General features: G+C 31.6%; 1 protein-coding gene across 1 annotated transcript; it reads left to right on the forward strand.

Moving 5' to 3' along the window:
• Positions 1-3,516: 3,516 nt before the first annotated feature.
• On the forward strand, positions 3,517-5,046 carry LOC145564545 (GATA transcription factor 15-like). Its single transcript, XM_081624827.1, has 3 exons — positions 3,517-4,027; positions 4,192-4,311; positions 4,428-5,046. The coding sequence occupies exons 1-3, from the start codon at positions 4,007-4,009 to the stop codon at positions 4,740-4,742; spliced, it is 456 nt and encodes a 151-aa protein (XP_081480953.1). The 5' UTR covers positions 3,517-4,006; the 3' UTR covers positions 4,743-5,046.
• The last annotated feature ends 6,113 nt before the right edge of the window (positions 5,047-11,159 follow it).

The raw sequence follows: 11,159 nt of genomic DNA on the forward strand, positions 1-11,159 counted from the left end.
TATCTCACACATCTCACCTACATCAAAATTCATCACAAAAGAAGACGAAGAAGACGACGACAGAGGTCACCGGTTCAGTTTCGAAAACTTATTGAATTGATGAACTTGTACCCGAATCTCTTGAAATTTGGTAGATATGTTAGGGTATGGAGCTTCGAAACTTGGTCGCAATTCCTCACAATCTCTCCTTCAAATATGCAATTCACCACAAAGAAGATGAAGACGACGGCCAAGGTGGAGGTCGATTTGGCTGATTTCCGCGACAAAGAAGGCGAAGACGAAGATGACGACGACGACGGTGGTCTAGGTTGATTTTGTCGGCAAAGACGAAGACGACGGCGGAGGTGATGGTCGGATTTCCTGGGTTTTGCTGGTCGAATTTTTGGGTATTGCGGTTGAAGTTTTGGGAATTTTGGGGTTGAATTTGCTCTTCCTCCATTAGTCCGGTTATTCAATTTTTTTTAAAAAAAAATAAATAAATTTTGTGGCTGGTCACACTGTGTGGCCAGCCACATATGAAAGTTTGTATATTAGGAGAATAATATATTTAGGTTTATTTATTTTAAAGATATTGTTTAGAGAATATATCTTTTAGGAATATTGTTTCCCGTATGTTTTTAGATTTTGTATAAATTCTCAATCTATTGATGAATAATGTAAAGTCATTTTATTCTCTTCTTTAATTTATCATGGTATCAAGAGCAGGTTAAATCTCTAACAGATCTAAATATAATCTTCACTAAACTTTTCAATGCTGGATTACAAACACTACCTTTATCAATATACAATTATACGGGGTACGGTATCAAATCGGGTTGATATTAGATCAATTTCAACCCTTGATGATGGCTAATATTGAGTTTAGCAAGTTTCTTGGTAATCATATAATGTGTAATTACCAATTGTAGCAAGAAGCAAAGTGGAGGGAAACATAACAACATTAAAATTTTCCAACTTTAAAAGCAATGACGATGATAGACATTAATGTACTATTTTAATTAAAGAAAGTAGAAGTGAGAAATTTTGGCGCCTAAAACTTGAGAGATTCCCTCCATTTGTTAAGATGAGGTGATTTGGTGCGCGCCCATATTAAATATTTGGCGGGCTTGGTACCTTTTCTATTTTACTGTATTAATTTTTCAATACAAGCCTAAAATATTTAAGTTAAAAAATAAAAAAAAAGAAAGAAAATATTTAGTGTTGGTGTGTGGTCAAACAACAAACTCCATGCTTTATGGTGATTTTTCCAATTGTAGATGAGCTGGCTATGTCAGTGAGGTCGAAGCATTTATTATAAAAAATCCACTGCCCATTAAACCTGAAAATTTAAAAAAATTTATACTGTATATAACTATACAAGTCGGATACTCCCCCATTTTTAAATGTTTACTCCATTTCTCCATGCGGAGAGTTTTAAGAGAAATTGGAGAAAGTAATAAAATATGGAGGTAGTGGGGTTGGTGGAAGAATAAGAAATAGTAAAAAATCAAAAAAAGTGGAGAGAATTGAAGGAGAGAGAACATGGAATTAATATTGTTGGGTCCACTTGTGAAACAAATTAATTAAATATTGTTTAAGCTTTCTAAATAAGAAAATAGAGCAAGTATTTAAAAACGGCCGGAAAAGAAAAGTGGAGCAAGTATTTAAAAACAGAAGGACTATTCCTTTTTCTCCATTTCAAATGGTTATAGAGGGGAGTAGAAATTTTTAGATGAAATAAAATACATTTGTATAAAATTATTTCGGGCAAAATCAAATGAACCAAGTGGAGCCTTAATAACTTGATTTCTTTTATAGATCAATGAAGTATTTAAATTGTGACTAAAAATAAATCTTCATATTTTTTTTTTAAAAAAAGAAGCCTTAAAGGACACTAAGGGTGTGTTCTATTCACCTGATTTTTACTTATCTGAACTCATGTGGTCTTATCTGAATTTATTATCCCTTATTAGAATTTATTTTAGTTATAAATTATACCTGGGTAGCCCTGATTAACCCTTATCACAACTTATTTGAACTTATTTTTCTGAACTTATCTTATTTGAACTTATCTGAACTTATTAACCCTAAAATAAGTGAAAATAAGGTGAACAAAACATGGCCTAAAATTTCATTAATTAAAATTTCTTTAGACTTTTTCTAGACAAGAATGTTTTTTAAAATATAAAATGTCATACTAAAATAATATTTATATTTTTCTAAGTTGTCTTTACCAAGGAAAATATATACATGCAAGTGCATACAGGTTGAGAAGATCATTTGATTTAAATGGTAAGATTTTTGGCTTCTTAACGACTAACTTATTTTTTCATTCAAACCTTTTTTACCATTCTTTTTTCTAGGATATTCTCTAACATTACATCATTTTTAGGTGTAACTAAATCAGCTAACTAAAGGTTCGTTTGGCATCACTATGGTTTTCTGTTTTTTGTTTTTTAAAAGTATATTATATATGTCACATAATGAATCAAAAATTATTTAGACTTATTAAAATCATGATATTTTTGAAAACTGACAACAGAAAAATGAAAACACCTTTTTCTTGTTTCCTGTTTTTGGTTTTTAGTTTTAAAAAAAAAAAGGAAACTGAAAACCAAAAATGATGCCAAACAAGCCTTAATTTTAGCAATTCATATAAAATTCCAAGTCCCAATGCTCAACCAAAATAACCATAAGGCTTATAACTTTGACTATTTGAAGAAGCAAATTTATCTTTTTTTTGATAAAATAAAAAACAGTTGACGTATTGAATTTTCCTTTTAAATGGAGACTAACTTTGAGCCAAAAAAGTAGCTTATTGGAGTTGTAGCTCAAATCTCGTATTGGAGACAAACGCATAGCATAGTTGTGATTATTAGATAATAAATCTTAATTGTGATTATTAGAAGTAAACCGCCCATAATGAGATATTAAAGTATATGTTTTCCTTAGTTTTTTGGGGTTTTATTTTGGCTGTGCACGTTTGTCAACGACCAAGATTTTAATAAATTTGTCCATATAGTAACACTTGTTCAAAACATTTATAAAAATAGGCAAGTAAGGCAATGTCGAAGCATAATTCAATCAATACTTGACATTAGATCTAAACATTTGAAACCTTTTTTTTTACATCATGTATCTCAAAGCGGGAGAATCATGCTTATCAATTTCGATCTTATCCAATCCTAAATTAAAACAAATATTTCAGATGGAGTACTAAGTTGAATTAAGCTTAACCTCCAATAAAATACTAAAATAAAACCCAATAATGTGAAACACAAAATCAAACAACCAAAAACTTTTGAAAATGGAGCCAAAAACCCCAAACCATCAAAACCAAAAAAAAAAAGTCAAAATTTTGCACATTTCAAATGTTTGGCGGGAGGACTATTATAAAACTTTACAATAAAATATATTCAGACCAAGGGCAAATATGTCATTTCAAGTACCCCCAATTTAGGAGGAGAGAGAAAACCAACAAAATAAAAACCTAGGGTTTCTTGATCACTCCATAAATTGCCCAAACTATAGCAGCAGCAGCCAAACACACCCTAAAAATTATTTTATTTTTCAAAAAAAAAATAAAAATTCCATCTTTTATTTTTTTCTTCTTATATCCTCTGCTTTCATTCGGCTGCGGATAACTCTCCTCTGTCGGTCTTTTCTCTCTCCTCCATTCCTCTTATATTTTGCATGTCGGTTTAATCTTTACCCTAAAATTTCCCCCCTTTTCTCATTTTCTCTCTCCTCAAATCTTCCCGCTCTATCTCTTTCATTTTCTCTCTCCTCAAATCTTCCAATTTTTTTTTGAGTGTTCTTTGATCACATTTTACCCCTTTTGAGTTTTCTCTTCGTTTTGATCAGTTGATCATTTATTAATTTTCTACTCTGTTTTCTATAAGTTAATTAGGGTTTATGATTTTTGTGTTCATCACTCAACATTCGATTAATCTGAGCTCGACCCATTATTTCTCGAGTGTTTAATTTTTCTGGGTTTGTTTTGGATTGTTGAATTAGTTCAGTAATCATGGTGGATCTAAATGACAAAGTAAGTTGATCATTTCCCCTGTTTTTTTTTTTTTTTTTTTTTTTTTTTTTTTTTGTTTTCCCCCTTAAACCCTCTGTTTTTTTTTTTTTTTGATCATTTTAATCGAAAAATAGAAATGATCTGGTGTGATGATCTTACTGATAAATTTTGATCAAATGGTGCAGAAATCATCAGACCCAGATGGAGTTTCATCAACAGAAATCCAAGAGAATGAGATCAAACGATGCGCAGATTGTGGTACCTCAAAAACCCCACTATGGAGAGGCGGACCTGCGGGGCCCAAGGTATACCTTTGTTTTATTTTGATTTTCATCAATTTTCTCTCTCCTAAAAATAGCCGTTGGATTAGTTCTGATCATCTGATGATACTGATTTTGAACGGTTGTGATTTGATCTGCAGTCACTCTGCAATGCATGTGGAATCAGAAGCAGGAAGAAGAGAAGGGCAATTTTGGGATTTAAATCAGAAGAGAAGAAATCAAGGAAGATCAACGATGGCAGTAGCATGCCATCATCATCATCATCGTCATCATCATCATCTAGTAGATTTGGTGGGACCCCTCTTCATCAACGGCTGATAGCGCTCGGAAGGGAGGTGATGATGCAAAGATCAACGGTTGATAAGAAGCAACAGAGAGGAAGGAAGAAGTTGGGTGAAGAAGAACAAGCTGCTGTTCTTTTAATGGCTCTTTCTTATGGTTCTGTTTATGCTTAGAATTTAGTACAAGATTAAATGGGTTTTTGCTTACTAATTCCATATTAATTAGTTGATTAAGGAGTAATTAGTAGTTGTAATTTTTAGTTAGTGAGATGGATAAAAAGTGAGGTTGAAGAATCAAGAAAAAAAAAAAAAGGGGAGTATAAAAAAAAAGAAGTTTCTCCTTTTATTAAAGCTTTTGAGATAAAATTGGTTTTATTTTGGAGATTGAAAGAGTAAATTCTCTTTCGTGTTTTGAGTGAGCTAAAGTTTGTTAATAAATGTTAATTTTGAATTCTTAATTGTTCTCGAGTATACTAATAGACATGATAGGTGTTGCTTCGTATTTGTGTCAACTTATCAATCATCGTCGTGGTCTCATATTATGAATATATGATCAATTTTAGTAAACATTTTGTGTTGTTGGAGTATTTCATTGATTAAGATAGATAGATTATGTCATTTTGACATGGTTGATGGGTCAACAACAAAATTATGATTATTGCGGCGTAGTAGCTCAATTAATCAATTATCACTTGTAATTCTAACAAATGATGAGGGTTTTTGCGGCGCACTACCAAAATTATGAGTTTTTCGTTAAGTGTATGAAAGAATTGATTTTTTTTTTTTTTTTTTTTTTTTTTTTTGGAAAAATATGAAAGAATGGTTTTTTTTTCTTGTTATAAAGAATCTAATTAGGAAAGTTGTTAGTCTACGTGTGCTTATTTTACTAGTGATTGAAAAATATCCTTTAGAAAGGTGTATGCTCGCTCTTTTTGTTACGCACCCTTGTTTTGGGCTCACTTAATTGTGCCTTTGACAGTTCGACATAGATAAGGGGTGATATTGTCTTATGCTAATTTTCCGTTATACTCCGTAATAGATAATTCGGAATATGAATAATGTAGTTAACTTAAAATTTAGTACTGTAAGAAATAGAGAATAACATTTACATGTAAGTTATGCGGAGTACGATTTTATGTTAATTTACGGTTAATGTACCTTTAATACTATAACGTTGACTTAAAAATTAAGATCGATAGCGACATTTCATTCTCCCTGTAAATTACCGAAAATCTCCCCGAAGACTTTGAAATGATATTTATTTCAATTTTCAAGTTCTTGTTCTCTGTTAGTTCAATATATACCGAGTACTACAAAGTAATGAATATGAAGAATAAATGTTTGTCTATTGCCGTAATTTTTAATTTTATTTTCTTTTAGGATAATTGCCATCAATGTAATACGAGTACTTTTTGTTCCTACCTAAATTGCTAATCCATATTCCATATTATCTACATTCTGCAGTATAACACTAAGCAGGTTGCTTACAATAGTTACACCCAAGTTGATCAATACAATGAATGATTAGGAAAGTTTAATAGTCCATCCATTAATCAAATTGAGTTGCATGACCCACGGTCTCATACTACAACTATAATTTTCCAACAATAATAGTTACGTGCTTGCATTGATCCTCGTCCATATTCCATATGGAAAATAGACCTACTAACGAAAATACGATTTTAAACATTTGTGTTATGAAGCATTCGATTCAACATTGGAATGAATGCTGAAAATTGACCTATCGACGAAAATATAAAAATGAAGTAATTATAAAATCAACATATAGAGCAATGAAAGTTGTCTCAACATATAGAGCAATTAAAGTTGTCTACTACAGAGTTCGGAGTATACAGTTGGAATTAGTGTTCCGTTTTTAATATGAAAAGATATTTTGGTCTAGTTGGGGAGGAGTTGAAGAAATCTATCATGCTAACCTACAAAAGCACTAATATAGAAATACAGGACAATATAAACCAAACGTTGATCGATATAATTAATGTTTTAATTTCATTTTACTCCAAGAATAAAGAAGAGGGGGGATAAAATGGTCGTATACTCGTATGTGATTACGATACTAGTAATGGCTATCAGTATGGTTTGGTAAGGTCGTCTAATAAATCAGGATACTATATGTTTAAATGTTTAATATTCAATCCAGCCTCAGTCCAAGTACATACAAGCCCAATATACTCAGATTGGATCCAAAACCCTACCAATTCTACGATCCAAGATCAATTAACAACAAGGCCCACTTTGAATGCAGATGGAGCAGCAATCTATATTGGGCCGTAGTCTTGAAATTTATATTAGTGGGCCAGTTATTTTAAAAATTTAATGTTCACATTTTACAAGTCCCAAGTTTAGAAGCAGTGTGTAATTGGGAAATACAAGTATCATGCATATAAATGTTCATTTAAGTTTGTATCTTTGTTATTGTGCACAACCTATAGATTCACAGTAGCAATTCAAACACCATTAAAGTTTTTCCCAATTTCATGGCTTCAATTCTTCAAGCATTCAAGCCTATTAGTCGGAACTATTAATTATGAACTACAAATGTGTGCCTTTGGTAGGTCTTCCTAATTTTAGATGAAAGCAATCCAGATAAATCGTGGGATTTGAAGAAGGTAAGGGAATCTCATATCTAAAATGTGCCCCTAGTAAAACTTGTCTTTAACTTTGAAATTTTAGATAACACCCCCAAAACTTGGATCAAATAAGTTAGTTCGCATCCATAAGAGTAAAACAAAATTGAATAAACAGGCTAATATACAGCACAAGGGCATTACTAAGTTGTTTGCTATTACTACATTAGGATTGTACCCGGATTCCCTTGTTGACAAGAGCATGCATGTGGACCTAATACAAAAAAGTGATAAGACAATATACCAAGAGCAATTAGATATCGACATTCTACTACATTTAGAGCATTGCCACTTATGCACCAAATTTAACGATGTTGAGCAATAAGTTGGTCATGACTCATCAACACCCCACTCATGATAAAGTATTGTTTATGTGCAATTGTTCATAGTACAACAATTAATTAAATACTTGGAATATCAATGTCTTCATTAAAATAGTGGCAGGTCTCAGACTAAAAAAATTAGGGGGTTAAAATATAAATACTGGGGTTTGAGACTTCGAGTCTCTATGAGCCTCAATGAAGATGCTCTCGAGGTTTAAAATCCTTTCTGTCCATTGTAAATTTGCAATCCTTCGCTCTCTATTTGTTCCTCTCTTATTGCTTTGCCCTTTTTTTTTTTTTTTTTTTTTAAATGACTAACGTAATAAGGAGTAATAATTGTATATCGAGCGAATGTAGTGATTAAAGTTTAACAAAATACGGAGTACAATGAAATAATCATAGATTGATGACATAACAATACTAAATCTAAGAGAAACAATGATGCTATATGAGAAGTTATGTGACAATATGGCAGGTACAGAGTTCCATATGATCAGAATATAGTCTAATAGTGTATCTATTTGCTGTTAATTATTATTCGTTTGCATATGCATTTTATCCACCTGTTTTCAGTCCTTTATGTCTCTTTGATTAGCCCCAAATGAATCCAAACTTCTTTTTAAGGAAGATACTATTTACTTTCTCAACACCACAGTACACTTATTATTAATAATTGATTATTTATATAAATTGATTCCAATTTTGTGTAGGAATACTGTTTTATAATCAAGTGACATCTGGTCCACCTTGCCTAATCATATTGGATTTGCTAAAAAGGTGATTAATGATAGTATTATTCTAATTTTTTTTTTTATTTATAGCACATAATTAATACAGTCTTTATAAAAAAGTTTACATTTCACGTGACACTCCTTATAAATTGAACTCGTTGCTGCACAAAAAAAAAAAAAAAAAAAAAAAAAGAAAAAAGGAAATCGTGATTAGTTCATGTATACTTATAGTTAGCAACTTTTCATTTTATAGTTCACATTTTGAAACTCTAATAAGACTGTATGATAAACAACTATTATTAAGTCAATATACTGTTCAAGTCACACACTAGTACGAGTATTTCAATTAGATACTTGTATATATACAAAAAAATGTCCTTAAAACGTTTATGATAATTTTAAAATATAGTGGAATTATACTAATGGAATAATAAAGCAAAGTGGATCTAATACTTGGAGGATAAGAAGAGGGGAACAAAGGTAAGGGCTTAAGGCACATGAATAGACAAGTCACCAACAATAGCGCTGCCAAGTTGGCTGATCATCTATCTCAATTCTGAATTCTGAATTCTGAAATATGGCTTAGATCTCCATTTAATTTTGTAATATTGAATTTGTTATTTATGCACGATTCACCCACTTTTATCGTTTTTCACTTCCCAACCAAGGTGTTCATATATTGTTGCTTTCAACCATTTTTTCACAACATAAATGTGTAGGATGTTTGTATATATATATGCCCACTAACGCACATATAACCAACTAAATTATATAGTACTATTGACTCTAGTATATAAATTAGTAAAGAAGTATAGTTAAGTTTCCATTCTTATTTTAGGCTAGTTTAATAGCTTGGAATATATTGTATATTATGTTTTCAAAAGTGATGATATATAAGTTGACAAAAAAAGATGACATACCAAGTATATTATAGCACGTAGTTTTAACAAAATTTTGTTAAAATAATATATATTTATTCGTAAATGATTTCATGTAATTCAGAAGCACATGATGTAAAGTATAAACCATACTAGGAGTAATGAATACAATGTGGACACGGCCTATCTCCGGTGTATTGAGCCATTTGAGGTATTATTGAGTACACAATCACAGTAGAAGCATTTTCGCGAAGATGAGAAAAAAGGAGGAAAATGGGCCCTATTTGTTCACGTGGTGGACGGTATGATGGACAAAAGGCATACCAAAGTTGACACCCTTGTATCTAAAGGTTTCCCTTTTGGGCCCCACTTTTTCCCCTATTTTGGCTTCAATTTTGGGATTAGATGTAACCTCACTCTATTTTCATCAACTCAACATCTTGGTGATATTACACCCATGCATGATGCATCACATTCACACCCTCTTGCTGAATTAGTGATCGATTTATTAATAATGAGATCTTGACACAATGGTTAAAATTGAAAATCGATACCGAGATCTCCTAAAATCGGGAAGGAAACTCTAACCACTTGAGCTATCCCTCACTCTCGTAATATATTTATTTAAGCTGAGACTAATCGACACAAACTTAAAAACCTTGTTTGTATGACACGTTCCAACAATAAGCACAATAAAAAATAATGCTGTTATTATTTGGCACTTTAATTAATAATATAAAGTGTTAAACTCTTAATTGGAAAGTCATTCAAATATGAACCTTTTCATATTAAGCTCGAGCTCAACTCATTAATAAATAAACCATGCACAAATTTAGTATGAACTACTCACGAAGTCACGAGTTGCTCTATTCGTGTCGTGTCCATGTCCATCCCTACTCGCGCAGGGAATGCAGAGATAACAATCTTCAAATGCAGAAAATCAGATTGTACCATCCTCGTTTGCTAAGATTAATGTATGATTGAATATGGAAAATCATCAATAATTCCAAACAAAATGGAAATCCGAAAATTGCAGAAAATCAGCAAAGTTTCAGTGAAATGCTGGAAACCGGCTGTAATCAGATTACAAATGGAGTTTTCTAGAATCATCTAGACCCTTCCCCATTCTCATAGTACTACCTATTTCGAATCTAGCATGATCGTTGTTCCCCGTAATTATTCATACGTAGTCTACATCTTTTGCTCTTGTGTATCTCTTTATATCAAAATATATACAAATACTTTTATGTGATAATAAAAAGAATATAATAAGTCAAATTCGCCATACCTAATTCTATCGACAATGTCGTTACTAAGGTACAACTTTATTTCTAACTTAGGCTAATAATTTATGATGCAACCTCGATCAACATGTCATTATTGCTTAGCTTATTATATGCTAAAAATGAATTCACCAGTCACCACACATTAATTGCATCTTCTTATCGACCCCAACATTCATCTACACACCCTTTACCCTTGTTTTCGGCTAATTTGTCTACCTACGTACTCATCTTACTATATATTTTAGGTCTTGTCATTATTAGTCAAAATTTCTATTATACACTTGAATATAAACCGATGAACAAACTACTCAAAGTGACATTTGTTTATTAGCTCGTAAAATATCGACCACTTACACATAGCCACACACTCGTACACGCATCGATGTAAGATAAATGCCGCATTCTTTGTTACACGAAGAGTCATTGGCAGTTATTGCTTAATACATGGTATATTATCGTATTTATTACGTAAAGTTAAATTAGCATTACGAAATAACTGTAATTAGACAATTAACTTAATAGGGTTTATTTAGGGTCTAATCTGATTTACTGAAATGAGTTGAGCTGAACTGAACTGAATTGAGCTGAACTGCACTAAATTTATTAGAATTAAACTGAACTGAATATTTTATGAGAAAAGAAAATTAAAAACTGAACGAAACTGAAAATAAGCTAAAGAGAACAAACCTTTAGACGCTTGAATGTGACTAGTACTATACAAACTT

This window comes from Chenopodium album, chromosome 10 (assembly GCF_948465745.1).
Source record: "Chenopodium album chromosome 10, dcCheAlbu1.1, whole genome shotgun sequence".
NCBI classification, from domain to species: domain Eukaryota; kingdom Viridiplantae; phylum Streptophyta; class Magnoliopsida; order Caryophyllales; family Amaranthaceae; genus Chenopodium; species Chenopodium album.

Coding starts and splice junctions, on each gene's coding strand:
- LOC145564545 (XM_081624827.1), top strand. CDS start 4,007: ATGGTGGATCTAAATGACAAA. Junction 4,028..4,191: donor TGGTGGATCTAAATGACAAA/GTAAGTTGATCA, acceptor CAAATGGTGCAG/AAATCATCAGACCCAGATGG. Junction 4,312..4,427: donor GCGGACCTGCGGGGCCCAAG/GTATACCTTTGT, acceptor TTTGATCTGCAG/TCACTCTGCAATGCATGTGG.